We start from the raw sequence: 22948 nt of genomic DNA, 5'->3' as shown, positions 1-22948 counted from the left end.
GGACAGGAGAGAGGAATCTAGTTTGAACCACATGCGAATACAAACAACAGTCACTCCATGCTTGTCTCCCCCTGAGCTCTCAGAGATTTTTTTTTTTTTTTTTTTTTCGGTACACGGGCCTCTCACTGTTGTGGCCTCTCCTGTTGCGGAGCACAGGCTCCGGACGAACAGGCTCAGCGGCCATGGCTCACGGGCCCAGCCGCTCCGTGGCATGTGGGATCCTCCCAGACCGGGGCATGAACCCGTGTCCCCTGCATCGGCAGGCGGACTCTCAACCACTGCGCGACCAGGGAAGCCCTCTCAGAGATTTTTGATCCCTCAAACTCCCTGGGTGTCAGGAAACACAGGCCTAAGTTACTTCTTACACAGAAGTGATGAAGATTTGATTAAAATACTTAAGAAGCCTTGATTTTTCTCTAACTAAGCAGCATGTTTGGAGTCATTTAAAACCTCAGTGGGATTTTAGCTCTTCTTGGGGATGAATGAAAATAAGTTACATCACTGTTTCAAATCCTTATCAAGAAAAAATTTACTGGAAGTCGAATAATTATTCTACTAGAATGAATTCAGTTCCCTTTTAAAGTAATTTAAGCCTAAGTAAAATTTACCTTCCAATAAGTAATGTTTATTTTTTCCTATCTACCTTTTTATCACAAGGTAGAATTTGACTTTTTTTTTTTTTTCTTTTTTTTTTATGCGGTACGCGGGCCTCTCACTGTTGTGGCCTCTCCCCCATTGCAGAGCACAGGCTCCGGACGCACAGGCTCAGCGGCCATGGCTCACGGGCCTAGCCGCTCCGCGGCATGTGGGATCCTCCCGGACCGGGGCACGAACCCGTGTCCCCTGCATCGGCAGGCGGACTCTCCACCACTGTGCCACCAGGGAAGCCCAGAATTTGACTTATTAATAGCCCACTTTCAAACTATTACTGCTGGATTCAGTTTTGAATTTCTCTAATTGGGCAGGAGCTCACTGTGTCATTTATAGGTGAAACACCTGTCCTCAGAAGTTCACTTCCTGACACAAGCCATGACAAGCTATTTCCCCTAAAGCAAAAAAAAAAAAATTTTTTTTTAAGGGAATTCAATAGAATAATCTTCACATATTCAGAAATATCTTTGCATGTTTGGAGAAGGTAGACTTACGACCTAAAACGTCACTGTAGGACCCCATTACTCACAACACTCAAAATTACCTGACTCTATTCTTTCATACCATCTAGGGTTGTACTGCTTGTACCAATAGGAATTAACTGATAATGCATTCTATGTTTTAACTGATTCTTTTGTAGCAACTCTGTCACATGTTGGATTATTCTTTTCTTTCCTTTTATCTTTCTTTCTTTCTTTTTTTTTTTTTTTCCTTTTGAGAAGTCAGGAGTTCTTTCTTCAAGTAATAAAAGCTCAACTTCGTAACCGTGATTGTACTGGCATACCTTGTTTTACTGTACTTTTGCTTTGTGGCACTTCACAGATATTACACTTCTTACAAATTGAAGTGTTGTGGTAACCCTGCATTGAGCAAGTCTCAGCACTGTTTTTCCAACAGTATTTGCTCACTTTGTGTCTCTGTGTTACATTTTGGTAGTACTTGCAATATTTCAGACTTTTTTATTATTATATTTGTTATGGTGATCTGTGATCAGTGAGCTTTATATTATTACTGCGACTCACTGGAGGATCAGATCATGGTTAGCATTTTTTAGCAATGAAGTATTTCTTTTTAATTAAAATGTACTTTTTAAAAGACATAATACTATTGCACACTTACTAGACTACAGTATAATTTAAACATAGCCTTTATATGCACTGGGAAACCAAAAACTTCAAGTGACTCTCTTTATTGAGGCATTTGCTTTATTGCTGTGGTCTAGAACCAAATCAGCAGTATCTCCAAGGTGTGCCTGTATAATAGTCACCTCTCCTTCTCCCCCATATTCTTTCTTTAACCATTGAAACTTGCTTTAGAGTTCCTGAAGGGCTTTCAGAAGCAGACATGTTTTTTTTCTCCCTCACCATTCTTGAAGTGTTGGATAATTGAGAAAAAAAGAATTCTTTAAAGGAAGAGAAATGCATACGTGGTGCAGTCACAGGATGGAGTGGTCCTCCATAGAGTAGATGAGATTTGTCTGTAGCATCTGCTAGAGTGCCTGCACTGAGGAGGTTCTGAGGGAAATGTGAGCCCCTTTCCTCTCTCCCAGTAGATCATGGATTAATATACCTAGAATCTAGCTAAATATGGTATTGTGGCACAAAAAAATTCTCCTCGTGGTAATCTTTAAAAATCTAGAATAAAGGCAGAATTATATGGAATATAAGGGATATTGATACAGTGTTTTCGTATATGATTCTGGATGCAATTTGTTATTTTTCTAGTAAGCACTGACCCATATCCTTCATAGTAAGAAATGTTGATTCAAATTTTGGCAATAGCATTTTCTCGGGTTAAACGCATACACAGAATGTGACTCTCTCTAGCTACATACAAACTTGTGGGTTTTTTTTTTTTCTTTCAGTTTTTAGCTTCTTATAGAGAAGATGAAATAGGTATCATTTTCCTCCTTATCCTACAAATTTTCTAATTACAGAATCCATTTTCTTAAATGTAACAAACATGTTGGAGAATTTCAAATTACTTAACCTTCAAAACTTATCTTGGAATTGTAGCAGCTGCTTTTAAAGACTGACCAGTTGCTCCAAGCCTTGGATGTGACTCTAACTTCTCAGGCTGGTTGTACAGTGACCCCAGGCTGGCCCCCTCTTCTTAGGTCAGGCATTGGATCTTATAATACTTTGTATCATCTTTCCACCTACTGAGCAGAGGATAGAAATCTATGAGATGTTTATTGAATGAATTCATGTTTTGAGCAGCTATTTCCAGAACCCTGGAGTTTCTTAGTAGCCTTGATCCTTAGCAACCTGATTTTTATCCACAGACTCATCTCGTACCTCTTCCTCTGAGTGTTTCCAGAAACTTCTCCCAACAGCAACCTCTGCTGTGGTTGTTTTGAAAACCTAAATGGGGCAGAGAGGGCACCAATTTCTGAATTCTGGATACATCTCAGACTTTGCAGAGTCCCCTTAGCCTCTTTACATGTAATGGACAGAGTTGATGTGTGTAGGAAGATCTAGCCTTAGAGGGTGCACAATGAAAACTAGGTAACCATTATAGAATAATTCTAATTCTGCTGAAGAGACTGAATATCAGCTTCAGTTGGTCATGAAATTTTCTGTTATGAACCATCTTACATTTCCTTAGGAATGTATCAATAGTGTCTAGAAAACAGGTGCTAAATAGCATGGATATTGTTAGGTATTGTTAACCAAATTGTTTGATGTAGTGACTGTTATTATAATTAGGTATATTTTCTTACAGCTTTAGTGCATATTAACATGCACAAAGATGTTAGGTGAGGAAACTTGTTGTCATTTTTCTCAGTTACAGTCTTTATCCAAGGAAGTAGAAATTCTCCCCCCGTCCATTCCTTACTCAGTGTCCCTTATTTAAATGGGACCCAGTATAGTGATTTTGTCACCTTTCTGTGCCTCAGAGGCTCATCTATAAAATGGAGCTAAGGCAACATTCACTCCACAGGGTTCTTGTGAAATTAATGATTTAACGTCTGAACAGCCCTTAGAACAGTGGCTGGCTTATAATATGTGCTTTACTTGTATAATTACATTAATTGTCCCTAATATGATTGGTGTTCAGTGGCCACCAGTAGCAGAGACCAAGAAAAAGGAATGTTGAATATTGTTTAGTTTTCCTAATAGCCATTTTGGTTTCTTAGAGCAGTATGTTTTTACCATCTAAATTCTGTGATACAAACTTTAGAGGGACTGATTCCAATTTCACTGTTAAAAATATCACTGTAATATTTTCTTTTCCACATATCCCATGAGAACTATCATAAAATATAGAATGTTGGTTATAATAATGCCAAATGCTGCTTAAATTGTTTTCCAGTCACCTTTTTCTTATATCTAATATTTTTCTTCTGACACAAGGTAATTTCTTCCCCTCCCCCGCCCCCCCCCCCCACCTTATCAGTATTCTAGAGAAGGGGCTTTTGAAGGGAATCTTAAGTTTTGACACAGGAAGAGAACTTAATTTTGTGCCTTGATTTATGATATCACTTTATCCTGATTTCTCCCTTTCAATGCACAAAATCACCTTGTGTTCTTTGTAATAATCAATGCTAGACAGTTTATTTTGAGAGACCCGTGAAAGATAAAAGATACGTTTAGCTTAATTTGATTGAGACACATTTGGAAGGAAGCAATTGATTGTTGGCTACAGATAATGAATCATAAGGATTTTCATTATATTAAAGAGGAAGATTTCTGACAGACAGAAATGATGTGCTCAGTTATAGCTGGTGGTTACTGGTAAGAATACTTGGTTATCTAACCATGGAGCAGGTGCCGCCATTGTATATCCAAATAAAAGAACTAAGTAACTTAATGGAAGAACACTGGCTGAGTCAGAGCCTTCCAGAGTTGTCAGTTCCTTGGCAAAAGTGTCTCTGTAACATCCTGAAAGCATGCCTCTTGGATTGATGAAGCCCATTTAAGTTGAGCAGCCATCCTTTTTGGTCTGGCAATTGATCTACCTTCTGGATATGGTATCACCTTGGAATATTTGTTTCCTTCCTTTTGCTCTTTCCCTCCTCCTCACTCTTTAGCAGTGTTTTTCAAACATACAAGAATAGACAATAATATAGCAAACACTAATGTACTTACCACCTAGCTTTATTAAATAGTAATGTTCGGCCACATTTGCTCTAGATCATTCTTTTATTAAATAAAACTTTACAGACATGGATGAGGCCCCTTGTCTCATAAAGATAAAGAGGTAATCACTATCCTGAATTTCATCTTTTTCTTTCTTATGAATGTCTTTTATATTTTTACTACGTATTTTTGCATCCATGGACATAAACATTATATAGTATTACTTTCAGATTTGAAACTTTACGTTATGATAGTCTCACACAGGTATTATTGTATTGTTTTGTAACTTTTTTGTTTTGACTAATTTTTAATTATATCTACTGTGTTATACTTGGTTTTATGTATTTGCTTGTCCTGGTTGGATACTCTTCCATTATGAGTATTAACATTTATCCATTCTGTTGATGATCATTTCAGTTATTTCCAATTGTTTGTTACTGTTAACCGTGCTACAGTAGACATTTTTGTCCGTGTCTTCTGCACGTGCCAAGTTGTAGGGTACATATGTGGAAGTGGAAATGTGGATTTAATTTCCAAAGCGGTGGTGATTCCCGTCAGTTATAAATGAGAGTTTTCTTTCCTCCACATCCTCACTAACCCTTGATGTTATCAGACCTTAATTTCCTCATTCAGAGCAGGTGAAATCATGTTGTGTTACATCATTTTAACTTGCATTTTCTTATTACCTGTGAGTTTAGGCATGTTTTATAACTTTACCAGCAATTTAAGTTTTCCCTTCTGTAATTTTCCTGGTTCTATAATTTGAGCATATTTTCAAAATAATTTGGTTTTTAGTTGGTAAAGGTGTACAAAATGGACTTGTTGAAACAGATCTTGAGTTTTGACAAGAATCTTTAATGCAATTACTCAGAGAGTACAATTTTCATACATCTCAGTGACAAAATGAACTTAGGAGGACAAAAAACACTGAGCTAGTAAATATGTCCTAAACCCTGTCATTTTGTTCCTTGGGTGGAAACCATGTCCAGGAAAGTAGATGCTCTGCTTATTACTTAATACCTGGTATTTTGCTATTTACTTGAATGATGAGGAAGGCACCCATGTCGTTTGCTGACATTATGATTGTGCAACTATTGTGATCTCGTAGATAGTGTACACAGCTTGATGTTTATGAACGGGGAGAAGATAGGGGTAAAGGGCTGAGAGTGAACCACTAATATAAAGGTGGTAGTTGGATATAAAGACAAATGAACAGATGCAATGAATTATGTACGTACCCCTAAAATGGTGAGAACAGATATTATTTGCTTGGGAAATTCCTCCTATGATTTCTCATTCTTAGTATAGTAAAATACTTTTATTTTTTTCAATTAGGGTTATGAAGTTTTTGCCTCATCTCTATTTCTAAAATTCAGTGAACAGAAAAATTTTAATGTCTCAGACTAAGCGTCACTTAGAATTCATTCATAAAGATGATTAAGCAAGGGGATCATTGACCTGAGAAACAGGAATATTTTTCCCCAGCATATAGTTCCCTTTTTCTAAATCAGACTCCCTGTTAGCATGTAAACACCAGTGGCACTATAAATATTTGTTGTCTATTTTGGTTGATTGAATGTGTGGTTGAACTGATGCTCTGTTTTCATTTGCATTCACTGGGGATGGAGCTATCTAATGACATCCTCCAATAATATATGACTTGTTCACTTAATGTCTTGTGTGTTTCATGTGACCCAAATGTCCTGAGCGCTTCTCCCCCGGCTCTGGGCTGGGAAGGACTTGAGCGCTCTTTTGCTTACACCGAGGTGCCAGCATCCCTTAGTTTCGGGAAGTTATCTGGGTCTGATCGCTCCCCTACTTCTTGTATGTCCCTGTTCAACCTCCAGGATGTGCTGTTCCATTATATGACTATTGCCGTATTATTTATCTGTGTCCCAGCCTATGGTGATATTGTTTGGCATATAAATTAATATGAACTCTTAGGGCCTGGGTTTTAAGTCTTGACTCCCTGAAACATTGTTTTAAAATGAACTAACTCTTATGTATTTTGGCTACCCACATCATTAGGCTAAACAATCTTATCTGTATTGTCTGCCGTTTTCTTGCTGTCCCCTTTCTGTAGGACTTCTGTAACTCAGCTGTCTCCCTTCTGGAAGACTTTGACAACATAATGGTAACACCCCTGCTGTCTGTCATTCCTTTTACTTTCTTTTTTTTTTTTTTCTTTAAGTAAACTTTTATAGCATTATTCTTTGAACATCAGAACGAGAAGCAGGTTATTCCCCTCCAGCTGGTAATTATTATAGTCTTCATTTCACTGTTACTCACTTGGTTTATGTTTGAGACTGTAACACAGAATCATGAATGCATTGACCATGTTCACTTTAACGGAATTTATTTCTGAAAGTTGTCCCCTTTGATTGCCTCATGATTTTCATCATATACGTGTATGGTATAGAAACCAGTGGACGTTCATGGCCTGGGCTTGGGAACATAGGCCAGTTCGTGTACCTTCATCTCAGTCCCAGTTTTGAACCCATCTGTTCCTGAGCTCTCGCTTCTCTCTGCGATAACTCACCTCATTAGTAGGAGAACGCATGGCATGCTGACTCACAGGCCAATGCAAGATAATGAAAACTGTGGTTATGAAACATGCCCTTCTCATCACATCCCACTCACTGGTTCTTCCTAAATTCTCAACAGAACGCATCATCTCTCTTTTCTTTCCGGTATGGAGAAGGTGTTTTTTTTGAGCATAGGTCTTGTGTATGCATGTCATAAGACTTCATCTCTACTGCTTTGCCTGGGCTAGCGAAGAATGCATGTTTTGCATTAAATTACTTATAGGTTTCTGTATCAGATAGCCAACCCACAACATAAACCCAAGAAGCATTAGAATAAAAAAGAACACACATCTCAGATGTGAATGTAAGTCAACTCGTTTCACTGCCAATTTAATGGGTAACAGTTTCTATACATTGGTGAAAATACCTTTAATGGCATATACAAGCTTTGAAAATATTTCAGTTATAAAATACTGTCATATAGGCAATTTCTTTAATAGTTAGTTCTTTCAACAAAGGAAAGTTTGGAGACTTTTCTGAAAGCAATCAGTTTTTCTATCAGTTTTTCTTGACACTTGTACAGAGAGCAGGCGAGGTTTTTGTTTTTTTAAAAACTTGAATTAAACTATCAAATTAAAAAATATCTTTCAGGTAGCTTATGTTTGCTGTAGGGCATTTATTGTTCAGATGATAATGTAATTTGAACAGAATACAATTTGCATCTACCATTGATTTTACTTTTTTTAAAAATAGACAAAATATTTTGTTCGTCAGGTATTTAAAATCAAAAGGTTATATGATCTATATATTCATTCAAATAAATGGAAATGTGTATATATATCTTTGCTGTCCTTTTCACCATTCTTATTTTTCTTTAATATTCTCCAATATCAGGAATTTAATGAATGTGTATGTATGCTCAACCAATCAATATGTTATATTCCTCCTTTATGGGCTTGTTAACAGAATATATTGTAAAGGTTCACTATTGGATGAGGCGTGTTTATTTCAACATGAATCAGGTCGTTCCAGCAGTTAATGTTACTGTTAATCGATTGCCAACCAAGTTATATTTGATGGAAAGCTTTATAAAAGAATTAAGCATAACTGGTCAACAGGACCTCTTTTAATTATAGAATTTTCTGTGTATCTATTGTCTGCAATCAAAATACACCGGTATAATGTGACGACCAAAACTCGGGGTTCGGCCATTTGTTGTTTAACCTTGGGCACCATTACCCAGTACCTTCCAAACCAGTAGTCACAAGCAAAACCCTTTTTGCTAGTTGACTCATAAAACATTACCCACTGGTTTTCATTGGGTGACTTTTATTATTATTCCTAAATCAGCATTTTCAGAAACAGAGTCACAAAATCTGGCTGTGGTTTTTCAGGCACAACTTGTCTCTCTACTTGCAACCCTTAAACACTATTGGAAAGTTACTAAATAAGGATTTGAAAAAAAATCATTACTAGTGAATTGAGTGGATAGAAGATCCCTGATTCTGAAATGCTGCTGATTGTAACTGTCTGCTAATTGGAGCTATAACCAATTCTCCTTTAGAAAGAGACCCTCACATTTTCTCAGCTGACTGAGAGAGTGAACTAATGAAGAGAACAAGACCCGGAAGATTGAAAATTATCTTTGAGGATGATTTATCAAAAATTTTTTTAACTTACTGGATGTATTCATTTCAAATTATGCAAGAGGTTTTGAGTCTACATCTCTTTGAGCTCAGATGCTTCTCTTGTCTAATTAAAAATAAAGCAGTAAGAGAGAGAATTGTTCTTATAAAGACCAGGAAGATGAGTCAGTATTGAACAGCACAGCTTTTTAAAAAGTTTTTAGGAAGTGGAAATTTTAGAAAATATAATAGATTTCTGTTTCTTACCCAGAGGCAAGCCTAAAGCAAAGTGTGTAAAAACAAATGAGACAGACCACATGTAGGAATTTACCCTGGGTAGCAATGTAGAGATGGGTTCATGTAGCTATCAGAATTTCCCAGTTAACTCTGGCTTACTCTCTTAGCACATGTAAGTTCTTGGGTACCTGAGCCAGGGGAGCTGGAGCTGGAGCACAGTGTGGCTCCTGGCTAGACACAGGTATTCCCTCAGAAACCAGCTTCCATTACACCAGCAAAAGTGTGAAGTTAATGTTGCCTCTGATTGTTGCAGTTAAGCAGAATAAATCAAGAGGGGCAATTGAGCTACTCTTCAGGTATTAATGAAGGCAGAAAGAAGAAATCATTAGAATGACAGATGATAAAAATTAAATTTAAAAATGAGTTTTCAAAACAAAAGATGGTACTTAAAAATATGGGGCAATTGGAAAGCACTTGGTAAACTAATTTATCCTGAAATATAAATCTCAATTTACCTCTGGAACTCTTGTTTAACAGATAAACTAAATTAAATCTTAGGTTTCCTCAATAGATGTTTATAGAGCACTTACTATATGCCAGACACAGTGCTAGGAACTGATTTAAAAAAAAAAAGTCAAATAAAGCTTAGGTAGTTTTCAGAAAATAACAGAGAAGTAGATAATGTATGAAGAAGGTGACCATAAGTCACAATTTGCCAGGCATGATCTCACTTTGCCCCCGTTCTCCTGGCCTGTCCCAGTTCGGATGATACATTATATAGTCCCTTCTTGAATGCAGCAAAACCATCCCTACTAACATTTTAAGACTCTTACTAAATTTCAATTTTTAGTTTTCTTACCTATTCCCGCATTATGGTCCTCATTTAGCATCTGTAAAATCTTTCAAGTTACTAAAGAACTTCTTGGTCATTCATTCTTTATTCAACAGATTGAACTATTTCTACAAATTGAAATAATTTGTTCCTGGCATTATTCTGGGAAAACCAGAGAGCAGGAGGAGGTCATTTCTGTTTGGGAGAAGAGATGGATATTTTTCATTCAGGGCAAATATAACGATAAAAGCCCTTGGCGAGCGCTGGCCAACGTGAGGTGTTTGTGATTTCCTCAGGGAGGGTATTGAATGTTAGAACCCTTACCTACTGTACTTAAGTAGCGAGTTGTGGGGGGGGGGGAATGGCGATGGGAGGGAATATAGTCTATTTACAAATAAATAGTTTACCTTTAGACTAAAAATGGTTCACTGAAGAGTACATGAATTTTAGAGTGTAAAACTGATTTGAGATTTTTCACCCCTTTCTTCTTGCTTTTTTTCAAAGTTATAGTGTTTTTCCTTAAATGTTAATTTTGTGATTTTTAAAAATGTAGATGGTTTTTAATTCGTATTTCTTAAATTTCCAAAATCTCAACTGTTCTTTGTCAATAGAAGAGAGTTGCCCAGTAACTCAGATACCTACCGTATTAGTGTTCTAGTCCACCCGCCCCGCATCACATATAAGTCATAGCTTGTTTCCTAAAGTTCTTCAACAAGCAAAGGAAGAGTAAAGAGTTAAAGAAGATCTGTTTTATGTATCTGCATGCCTCTGTCACACGCACATCACATCTTGTTTCCCTCCAAGGCAAAAAAGGGCGTGGGTGTTTTAGACTACTTAGGGATCTCAAGATTCTGACTCACAGAAATAATTCATTTTTCTTTTCTTCTGTAAAAATGATAATATACATATATTTATCCCCACCAAGAGGCACAGCAGTATGTTTCAGGCACAGCAGTATGTTTCAGGGACCTTGGACAATGCTGTCGGGGAGCATCAAGTCGAGGAGCGGCATGTAAAGATCTGGTTGATTTAATGACTCCCTGGCTTAGTGTTTGGAGGATCAAGGGCCATTTGGATACTTTGGGGCAATACTTGTAGGCTCCAGATAGCCACACTCCCGTGACATGAGCTCTCCTAGAGGGAGTTTGGGCTATTTTTCTTAGACTTAAGCAAATAGGGATATAATTGCACTTAGATTAATCAGCTAAAGGCTCAGAGTATCTTCATGGTACCCTACACTGGAAAGTTAGATTCTTGTTGAAGCTGTTACATATAGATACCATAGTAGATGCTCCCAGAAATTTGTGTTTGGTCCATGTATGGGTGGATAGCCACCTTCGGAGAGGCCAAAGTTTCTTAAATGCCCTCAAGTGATTTTATGTGGGGATCAGAGAAAAGGCTTCACCATCTGATGTATACGTTTCATTTCAAAATCTCATTAACAAGTCTTAATAAAGAGTCTCCTTTTGGTTTCTTATTGGGGTGAGTTTACAAGGCTCTATGTCCCTAAAGAATAAGCACCAAATGAAATTTTAAATATTTTCATCCTTGATATCACATATGGAGGCATCTCATCATAATGGAGAAAACCCTAGGTTTTGGAGGCAGACTTACCTGAGTGCTCATGGCTCAGCCAGGTCTAGCTGGGTGAGCTTGCTAAGCTACCTAGGCTCTTTGAGCCTGGCTTTTCCTACCTGAAGAAAATGGGGATGATGTCCCCTCCCTGCAGAGTTCCTGTGAGAAAATGGGAATAAGAACAAGAAGCCCAGTCCCTGGCACATAATAGATGCTTAATAATTGTTGGTGTTCTCCCTCTTAAGCTAAATGTTTATACCTTTCTCCCTGCCAGAAATATCTGTACTACTTTCCCAGAACATTAAAATTGGTTTTTAATATAACTGTATCTTAGCACTTTAAAAAAACGAGGACATCTGTGATATAAAACAGTGGTGAAATATCCTAGAATAAACCCCATTTCTTTGTTATTAGTAAGTCCTGAAAAAACCAAGGGGTGGTCAGAAGCTTGGCCTCCTTCTGTGATTAATACCACAAGCTTCCGTGAAATAGCTTCTGCCGCCAAAACGTAAAATACATACAGCTGCTCTTAGGAATAATATATTTATTTTTCCTCAGGCCAAAACATGTATTAAATTAAGACTGGTGAACAGATGTTAATTGGTTTTATTTTACATTGTAGTTGGTTAGAACTGTATTTGATATTAACTTATTATACATTTTAATTGATTATATTAATTATTAGAGTCATAAGAGATCCCAAATTCATCCCTTGCATACATGGCTAAATAGGCAACTTTTAGGTCCCTCTGAAGAAACATCATTAAAAAGTCATGAAGGTAGTATATGCCATCTGCGTGTACCACGTGTTCTCTTACTTTATGGGCACAGGATGAGGCAACTCTGTGGTTTCAGATTTCACACTTAGAGACTCATGCCTTTTACTCTAGAGGGACACTTGTATTCTGGAGTGTACAGGAAAGCTGGCTCAGAGCCTCTCTGATGAGCAGACCATTGATTATTTTGGCTTGTGTTTATGTATGTGTTATCATTGGGGACATCGGTAGTCTTCTTTTGAAGAAATGATAAGGGCAGCAATCTCTACTGTTAATAGGAAATGGATGAGAAATAGTATTCAATGCAGGTTGGAATCTGCACGTGTTGTTCTCATATAGGGTGCGGTGTCAGGGTTTTGGGGGTAATTAACCAGGAGCTCGGATCATGCCCTTGCTGTTATGATCAAGAGCCGCCTCGGCTTTGTCTTCCAGGGCCAGCCGGGGGACCAGGCTGCTCTCTTTGCTGCTCAAGCACGGCCCTCCCCTCAGCTCCCCCAGTATCCAGGTCTGCAGCAAGCACAGGTACCCATGTTTGCTTTGTAGGTGCTGCTGGGATTTTTAATGCTCTTTATTTGAAGGGGGGAACTAGGTAAGTAGGGTATCAATTCCCTCATGGGGTATAGAACTTACTCACTTCTGCTTATAGATTATAATTGACATTTCAAAAAAAAAAGCTTTACCAGGGATTATTAAACAAGTCTTGGGATTGATTAAAGAGCATAAAACATTTTAGGAAATTCCTGAATCAGAAATACCAATTCATACCTTTCTATTAATGATGATGGTAGATATTGAAGTGGTGAACAGTCCCAGCCAGGGTACTTATGTTATAATGTATAATGATGTAATTCATCATTGAATTTATGATATTCAAAGCTAGCTTCGAAGAGGAATCATGGTAGAATAAGAAGATAATCGGCCTTGGCATCAGACCTTGACAAAATTCCTGACAACCTACAAGCTGTGTAACATTGTGCGAGTTACTCCGAGTCTTGGTTTCCTTCTCTGTAAAATAGAGATGAACATTGTGGGGATTTAAGACAACCTATGGAACTAGCAAAGCACCAGATACACAGTAGTTACCCAGCAAATGATAGATTTGCCTTAATATGATGCAAATCTTGAGCTATTTTTTCTAATAGTTTTGTCATTTCTGCTTCCATATCCTTGTACTCTATCCCTCTCATAATCAGGAGGCCGGGGATGTTGGCAAGGCCTCTAGTTAGGCCAGCGGTTCATACTGTGTCCACAGCTGAAAGGAAGGCCAAGGCTGGCCTTCACAGGCACCGAGCCACACAGCCTGCATCCCTGCACGCTGCCTGCAGGAAGGTCATTGTCCACCACTCTGTCTTCCAAGTCAGAGCCATTCAACTACCTTCAAATGTGGTACTTTGAGGACCTGAAGAGCAGTCCTCTTCTATTTTAATCAGCACTCTGTTCTGTAAATTGTAGATAGTGACGCAGCAGAACCTGAAGCTTTTCATTTACATTGGGTGTCAAGATTTGGAGAATCAGCCACTCATATATTAACGATTATTGGTAGAGTGCTGAAACAGGCTGCAGTCCAACCAGAACTAGAGATTATTGAATAGTCACCAATGACACCCTTATTCTCTGGTTAAGGTAATTGATTGTTTTCGTTGTTTTTGTTCTTGTTAACTGGTTGGTTACTACAGACAAGTTCATTAGATCCGAGGAAGTGTAGTTACGTACTAGGAAAGTGTACTCCATGATTTTAATTTACATTGAGCATGAGTAACTCTTCTGGTTAATTTTGGAAACAACATAGTGATGCTTGGGACCTGTTGAACATTGATGCCATCTGTGCACTAAAGGTAGAGACGCTCGCCTGATTATTTCTGTGCAGAAACCTGCCCTTCCGTTCCTCAAAATAAGCAACTGAGCTTAAAACTGATCTCTTAACCAAGTGAGGATTCATTTTGCTCTTTAACTGAAACCTCTGGTGAATCAGTACACAAACAGTTCATTCTATAACTTTCGGGCTCTCCTCTCTGCCTCCAGAGTGATCTTCCTCATATTTTGAGTTTAAAAGAGTCTTTGAGAACCGGCGACTTTCAGGGGGCTCCTCCTGGCTTTGTGTTTGCCCTCGATACCTTAGCGATAGGAAAGCTGGGGGCAAATCAAAACGTTGACTTCCTTCCTTGTGCCTGCCTGCAGACCATGCCCCAGGGCTATACGATGTACGGAACGCAGATGCCTTTGCAGCAGACCCCTCAGCAGCAGGCTGGCAGCGTGGTCCTGTCTCCTACCTATAATTCCAGAACCTATCCGGCGGCGCATTCCAACCCGGCGCTAATGGAAAGACTCAGACAGATGCAGCAGCAGCCGCCGAGTGGCTACGTTCAGCAGCAGGCGTCGCCGTACCTGCAGCCCCTGAGTGGCTCTCAGAGGTGATGCATATGGAAATAATGATGACAGTGGTGGACACTCAAATTCTCACCTTTACCGTGCTTCTTCTAGGACATGGTGCTTTTATCATTGTTCCTATGAGCTTGCATATTTGCATATAATTTTCATCGTCATCTCATCTTCAGCAGCATCCAGATTGTGGTTCAAAAGAAGCAATGCCCCATCTTGTTTATTCCGTTCAAGTCCCTTATTGTTTGACTCACATCTCCCATAGTATTTGTGCAATATTTTTCAATGATACCACTATGTTAGCTCCAATGTTCTTTTTTTCCTCCTCTTTTAAAAAGGTTTCTTGGCAATAAATATCTAAGATTAAAAATTGTTGATTATCCTTAGCAGTGCCTTACTAGAATATGTTGATCAGAGCCACAAAGCCTGTGATTGCAATACTCGTTGTGCACGGTGCCCATAACACTTTTGTTACATGTCTTAGTTTCTACCTTTTCCACCTCAGGAATGGCTGGCAAAACCGGATCATGAAAGACTGTTACTCAGTTTTTGCTTTAATTGGATCTTGTAGACGTACTATATAGTGTATAACTGCACTGTCCATTATAGCAGCTACCAGCCATGTGGGCTATTTAAATTTAGACTAATTAAAGTTAAGTTAAAGCTCCTCAGTTCTCTGTCGCACTAGTCACACTTCAAGTGTTCATTAACCACATGTGGCCAGCAGGGCCAGCTTCGCAGGTGTGTGACCTGCGCAGTCACATAGGGCGCTGTGTTTAGAAGACCTGCATAGTTGATTGTAATGCTCTATTGTCACCCGCTTGAAATTCTTACTGATTTTTTTTTTTTTTTTTTTTTTGCGGTATGCGGGCCTCTCACTGTTGTGGCCTCCCCCGTTGCGGAGCACAGGCTCCGGACGCGCAGGCCCAGCGGCCATGGCTCACGGGCCCAGCCGCTCCGCGGCATATGGGATCCTCCCAGACCGGGGCACGAACCCGTATCCCCTGCATCGGCAGGCGGACTCTCAACCACTTGCGCCACCAGGGAGGCCCTCTTACTGATTTTTGATCAGAGAGCCCTGCATTCTTATTTTGCACTGAGACCCAGGAATGATACAGCTGGTCCTGGTGGCCAGTGGCTATCTTATTGGACAGCACAGGTGGAGACATTTCGGTCACAGTAGAAAGTTCTGTTGGATGGCATTGGTCTAGGAGAACTCAGTTTCATGCAAATTGCTGCACTACAGTGGACAGCAGCTGGACTCCCGTGTGTTACCATCAAAGATTGCAGGTCAACTCTAAGTAGTCACTGTTTGGAAAGTTGGCAAGGTCGTTGGTAACACATTTGGGAAAATAAATGAATTTGGAGACCATGCATCATGTTTATGATTTGTCTAATAAGTGGCAGCATAGCATATTGCCTTGAACTAAGAACTTGAACTTCAGAGCCCCGAAGTTCTGGGTTGAAATCCCACCTGTGCCATTTGCTGTCTGAATACCTGTGATACCATGTGTCCCTGGGAATCTAGGTTACCTTAACCACTGGTCTTTATTGCATTTGAATTGTACATAGTGATTATTGAACATGATGGTTTCTTTGTGAGTGTGTGCAATGTGCCAGTGGCACTGATTATAAACATTTGACAGTATGCTTGGGCCTGAAAACAAGTTCTTTATTCTTGACCAGACTGAATCATCAGTCGCTTCAGCAGAGCCCTCTGGTGGGTGGAGGACTCGATGCAGTGCTGACTTCCGTGCATCCAAACCTTCCCTCGGTGTCCCTGTCTCAGGACCCAGTGAGGCCCAGACAGCCACAGGTGCGACAGCAGCAGAGGCTTCTCCAGGTATGGAGCTGGGAGTGAGTGCAATGTGTGTGGGGTCCTCAGCGGTCATAAGAAATAACAGACCCTTCAGACTTCAATTGCCAAATTCCAGGGAATCTTGTGTATTTGACACTGGGACCTAACTGGTGTAATTTAGTTCCAGTTCGGCAGGGGTCTTCCTTTCTCTGTGCATCTACCAGGTCGTGGACAGAAGAGTACATTTTGCAGACCATCCTTGCCCTTTCACAAAGGTTCAGGAGGGTAGCTGGATGCCTTTATCTTAAGAGTGTAAGCCTCAGCTTCCTCAGTCACTGTTTAACTAGAGGCCATGCAATTTGAGTTCAAAATTTCTTATATGTGTATTTTTTTAGAAACAGTCAAGCCATCCAGAGTTTTTGTTCAGATTTCTAGAGGAGTTTGTAATCCAAAAAATTTTCTGTTTAACACCTCTAGTCTGATTGGGCTGTGAAGTTGGAGTTACGTAGGTAGGATACTTCAAAGGCATATTTCATCCTGTCTCTGGTAGAATCCAGAGAGCTGTCCTTCACTTATTTGTCATAAATATTTGAGTCTCCTAGATAAAGGGCTCCTCCCCTTAACACATTCTGGCTTCTCCCTCCCTTGTTTAGGGGATACAGGCTGTTATGTTTATCTGTTCCATTTGCCTTTATTATTAGCAAGCTTATCCTGTGTTGTTGGGTTGGAAATTGCCTGATGAGTCTGTACAGTGGACTCTCATCTTATCAACAAGCCAACTTGAGATGCACTGTCCTTTTATGTATTTCTAAGAAAGGAAAAGAAAGCAGCACCAAGAATGGGAACTCTAGTAGAACTGGGGTACCCAAGGGCTATACTCTTTGTATGAGGTCAATGAGATATAAACCTGTCATGCAGAAAGGGACAGCAAAGGAACTTGCATGTCTCAACCTTGACACTGGTGATGGGAAGAAAATATTTGAACCATTAGCTCAAGGGGGTTTGAGGTCTGTATTCAGTATGACCCAAAAAATTCTGGTTGGCAGTGCCAACACTTCGACAGACCAAAGCCACCACAAATCTTCAACAAAACTGGGCTTCACAGTTATAAGATGCCATGAATTGCATCCCAGTTTTTGCCTGTTAAAATGTGGAAAAAACTGTATCACAAAATTGAACAACATATGGTAATTGGTTTGGGAGGGAGTGTGGCCTATAGATGGCCAATCCCACTCATTGCATATATAAAATCTCCAGCGTGGTCAAAAACCCTCTAATCCTTAATTTTGTCATAAATAAAATGGAACTAATTCTAGTGCCCACCTCTTAAATGTATAGTGAAAATTAAATATGAAAATGCAAGTGAAGCACCCATTTTGTAATACTACCATTATTATGACTATTGATACTCATAGTGATATTTTCTTAAAATAATTATTTTCCCAAGTGCTAAGTATAGGTTTCAGAATTTTTTAGGACTGATACTTATATTTCTCTCTGTTTTAAAATTTCTCATTTCCAGATCACTGAGGAAAGTTATTACATTATTTTTTTATTTACCACTTCCTATCTTACACTAGCATTTTTTTAAAGCTGCAAATTTTGAAAACCTTCCTTATTGGTTAATGTGTACTTTTTATCCCAATTAACATGGTGTGTCCTTCTGATAATTTTTGCATTACCAACACATTCCTGGGAGATAAGGAAAAATGATTTGCTTCTGCATCTGAATTATACTTATTCCTTTTTTGGTGACTGACTACCTCCATAAAGGAACAGGTTAATAATTACAAAGTTGGGGTGACTTTTCCTGAAAGGGTTCACAGAGAGTCCAATGGAGAATTGGCTTCCTATCGCAGTCGCTGTGTTTCTGGTCCAACTTGCATTGTTCATGTTGGGAATGGCCTGCCCAGACCTCAGCTAGGATTCCAAATCCATGACCCTTGTCTCTTAGTGAAAAATGCCTTCTGGCAATAACTATTGATTACCTTGCCCTAAAGAAGACAAAGAATTTGAGGGACAGTATGCAAACCAAGTTGGAAAAATGCAGAGGCTGAGAAGAAGTCTGGTGCTGTCATCCTCAAGATGAAGCGTTTGGGTGGAGGAGACTTTAAAGGTCATTGAGACAAACCACCTCTTAATATTTTCCTCTCCTCTGTGATGTTCCCCCTGGTGGACGTCTAGTCTGTGTTTCTCTTGTGACTTGCAAGGGTTTTCCAAGAGCCATGTATTTGAGCCAGCGTTCACGGACGCAATTTATGACTTTAGGCTGGTAATTTAGGCCAGAACTTCTCACGTCTACATCTTCCTTTAAAAAAAAAAAATCTAAATTCAAGAGTTCCTCTGGGTACCATAGGGAACGAAAAGATAACTTGCGAGCAGTCCTTGTCTCACCTGATAGCGTAAGGTGGAATGAAATATGTGGAAGGGCAAATGGCATGAAAGGAATTAAGACAGTGAGTACAAAGCTTGTCCCTGGACAGTGTAGGGTGGTTTAGACTGTGCACACTGTGACTAGCAAAGAAGAGATCCCTGGGGTTGCAGTAGTCTGGAAGCACACGGAGCAGATTTAGGTCTTGCCCTTGAAGGAGGAACGATGTTTGGGAAGACAAAGACAGAGGAGGCAGGTGTGCGTCATCCTTGTTCAAGCAGACTAATTAGATCAAAGGCGTATGGGGAGAGGGAACTGGAATGACGGACGTTATCCTCCTATTTTCACATGTATAATTCTTGTTCTTTCTTTCCAGATGCAGCAGCCTCAGCAGTCCTCGCAGCCCCAGGGTCAGACCCTCGGTCTCCAAACCATGCAGCCCCAGCAGCCTCTGGTAAGGCCTGGTGTTCTGAAACCAAACATGTGGGTTTCTTCTTCCTTTTTCCCTTTTTCCCTTTTTTTTTTGGGGGGGGGGTGGTGTTCTTTAAAGGCAGATTGCATTTTTCATGTCCCGTGAGATTGTTAAGAACTGAAAAAGCCTAAATACACCCTAGCAGTTTCTCCCCAGCACTTCATCAGAGTAGGGTTGTGTTACTGTTGTAGTCAGTATATTTGTTTTCCTAGAAGGTATAAATAAATATTTGGGGTTCAGTAGGTTATGTAATTTTTCCTCTTTAAATTTCTTCAGGCTTTTCCGTTCCGTGGACTAAGTATTTATATTGAGAGTTTTATTCTAAACAGTGTTAAAATGATAACTTAGTATGGATATGTTTAGAAGATTATCTTAACTTGGCTTTGAGTTTGCACTATAATCCCAAAGAAGCATGAGAGTACTTTCTAAAATATTACCTTTACTGATGTCAAAGGACCTCCGAGTTTAGCCGGTTAGCATTTGCTGCAAGAATTTTCATGTAATTCGTTTCATATAACTGCATGACATTTTCATGTAATCTTATAATTTGCTTCTGTAGCTTTGTAAATCACGTTTTGAAATGTTATACGCATAGCACCAATCAACGTGGTCCAAGCCTCAGTACCTTTTACTTTTGCTAGTGCCACATCCCTTCTTTATTACTTACCTGCTACTTGTCTTTAAATTGCCTCGTTTCCTGTTTCCTTATCTAAATGTTTTCTAAACAGAAGCATTTGATCACTCCTCTCAGTGGTAGTGGTCACATCGCTTGTCACACATTGGAACTACCTGTAAAAATAAATACCGACCCTGCAGGGAGCTCGGCAACCTGAGTTGAGTGAGTGCCTCCCCTCAGACGAGCTGGGTTACTGCATATGTGTCTCGCACTTTGGAAAATACCGACGTAGACTCTTTCCAGGCCAGGATTTGAGAGATAGATGGTTTTTCAATTTGTAGTAAAGAAGCAACAGTATGGCCCGGGCTATAGTATATTAGTAGGGATAGAGTAGAGTTAGGTGGTAAAGGGCTGAGAATGCCCAAAAAGGACTGGAATAGGACACCTTGAGGATATTTTATAAGCCTCTGCCTGGGCCATCTTGATCTTCATTTTTAAGGAAATCCTTCCTGATCATGAAATGTACTCGTTATTTTGGGTAGGGTAAAAAAATAAACATTTGATTCTGTCACAAAGTTAACTTTACAGGACTAGGGTAGACGTTGCCTTCAAACTTCTTCGTTATGGTTGCAGAGGATCAGCTGATGCAGAGCTGAGGGGAGACCCTGTCCCCACGCTCCCCTGGAATGAAGCATATCTCATGCAGCAGAATTTAGTACCTTTCTACTCTCCTAATAGTGTCATAAATATTTAATAATTTTTGGCGTGTAGCGAGTATACATCGCACATTCAGTTTTGACTTCTAAGACAGTATTGACATGTTTTAATGCAGTAGGTTGTATTTCCCTCACTGGCTTAAGACACTTCCATCCCAGGGACTGAGTGGGTCAGTCAGGTCAGGCTCATGATTGTTTCCCAGTGTATTCATAGGAAAGTACTTCCAGAGAAACAAAGACCTTCATCCACGGTAATCGTAATGGAGAGTAAAATGCACACTAGGCTTTTTATGGCTTTTTTATTTCTTTTAAGCGGAAATTTTTAAAAAGCTACCTTGAGAAGCATAGTGTCTTATCTTGATATTTAGAGCAATATATTATAATCTAGGCAGCAGCTATATGTACAAAGGCAGGCATGTTGTACATCGTGAGTCTTAAGATGGGCTAATTGATCGCTTAGAGTAATAGATTTCAGGTAATTTCAGAATTAGAAGTTATAGGGATGGTCAGTGATCTTGGATTTTTGTATTATCATAATTCTTCTTTTTTGTGCCTACTTTTATTACAGCATACTTATTTATATATCCTTTTAGTCCACGTGTTTGTAATTTTGAACAGCTGTGAAGTCAGTCCATTGTCTTGCTCTGCTATTACTTGTTTAACCACCCCACCTACTGTTGAATATTTAGATTGTTTCCAATTGCAGAAATAGTGCTGCTGGGGATATTTTGATATGTATTCTGTTGCTCTTTTTCTTTCTGTCTTCTTGCAATAAAATAAAATAGAAGTATCAGAAAAAAGTTCTAATTATATATCTTCAGAAGAGCAATACCACAAAGCCTCAGCAATATTTACAAAAATATTATATTTCTTTTTATCATTAGGCACTGTTCCTTTTCTTATTAGTTCTACTAAGATTTATTATAGATGTTATAAATATATTTATTATAAACAGCTCCAGCAGATCCAGTTTTTGTTACTGGCCAGTGTTCTTCTTCCTGCTCTGTTTGTTTCTTTGCTGGAGACTGGAGTGGTGAGCCAGCTGTTGAAGAGACGCCAGCTCTGATTCATTCACAGCTGCGCTTCATGCAGTCTCAAGGGAGGAGGGATGGTGCTAACACAGCCACCACCTTCCTCATGACTTGCCCTCCTGCTATCTGGTGACATCCACAAGTTGACAAGTGCTTACTCAGTATGTACAGTGGAGGCTGGCCCTCTGCCCAAGGTCATGGAGCACAGCGGTGACATGCCAGGCTTGCTTCCTGCCACCAGATGGCTTAGAATCATCGGAAGCTGTCAAATGGAAAGTAGTAGAAGCATTAGTGAGGCTGTATTTGTTTGCCAGGGCTGCCGTAACGAGGTCCTACAAAGTGTGTGGCTTAAACAATCAGAAATGTATGGTCTCACAGTTCTGGAGGCTGGAAGTCCAAGATCTGGTAGCTGCTTTCTTCTGAGAGCCCTGAGCCACACCTCTCCCCTAGCTTCTGGTGGTTTACTGGCAGTCTCTGGCACTCCTCAGCCCGTAGACACACCACCTGATCTTTCCCATCAGCCTCTCCTGACATTCTCCCTGTATATGTGTTTGTGTCCAAATTTCCCTTTTTTTATGAGCACACCAGTCATCAGGTCTCACCCTAGTGACCTCGCTTTAAGTTGACTACCCCTGTAAAGACTATCTCCAAATAAAGTCGCTTTCTTTTTTTTTTTTTCTTTTGCGGTATGCGGGCCTCTCACTGCTGTGGCCTCCCCCGTTGCGGAGCACAGGCTCCGGACGCGCAGGCTCCGGACGCGCAGGCTCAGCGGCCATGGCTCACGGGCCCAGCCGCTCCGCGGCATATGGGATCCTCCCAGACCGGGGCACGAACCCGCATCCCCTGCATCGGCAGGCGGACTCTCAACCACTTGCGCCACCAGGGAGGCCCAGAAAGTTGGCTTTTTAAATTGACTGATCCTTGTGTCAGTATCATATTATATTGAACATATACTTTAAAAAATTTGCATAATAGCAGCAGTAGTTACTTAAATAATTGCATTAACTTTTAGTCAAAGGTGGGGTAGAATTGTCATATAATCTTCCTCAAGGAATTCATATGTTCCAGTCAGAGAAATTGAGAAATTTTTCAGGATGCCTCTGGAATTCAGAATTAGCCAGAAAATCTTATTCTCCTTTTCAAATGGAAGAAATTCGGTCCATAGAACTTTATTGAGCCAGGTTGCCTTCCTTTGCATGAATTTGGAATTTTCTTTTTTTCTTTTTTGAAGAGAAAAGAGAAGTAGTATTTATGGAAGGAGG

General features: G+C 39.7%; 1 protein-coding gene across 2 annotated transcripts in view; it reads left to right on the top strand.

Annotated features, from left to right (window-relative positions):
• MED12L (mediator complex subunit 12L) overlaps nt 1-22948 on the top strand; it is a 318889-nt gene that overhangs the window by 289539 nt on the left and 6402 nt on the right. For both annotated transcript variants that reach the window (XM_060100193.1, XM_060100192.1), the window contains 6 exons: nt 12736-12825; nt 14482-14714; nt 16369-16525; nt 16798-16811; nt 19089-19107; nt 19228-19305. In XM_060100193.1, the coding sequence (XP_059956176.1) occupies nt 12736-12825; nt 14482-14714; nt 16369-16525; nt 16798-16811; nt 19089-19107; nt 19228-19305 (591 nt within the window). The remainder of the gene's footprint in view (nt 1-12735; nt 12826-14481; nt 14715-16368; nt 16526-16797; nt 16812-19088; nt 19108-19227; nt 19306-22948) is intronic.

The sequence above is a fragment of the Mesoplodon densirostris genome, chromosome 5 (assembly GCF_025265405.1).
Source record: "Mesoplodon densirostris isolate mMesDen1 chromosome 5, mMesDen1 primary haplotype, whole genome shotgun sequence".
NCBI lineage: Eukaryota > Metazoa > Chordata > Mammalia > Artiodactyla > Ziphiidae > Mesoplodon > Mesoplodon densirostris.
Note: the sequence above shows the minus strand (reverse complement) of the source record. Positions and strands in the feature narration are given on the sequence as shown.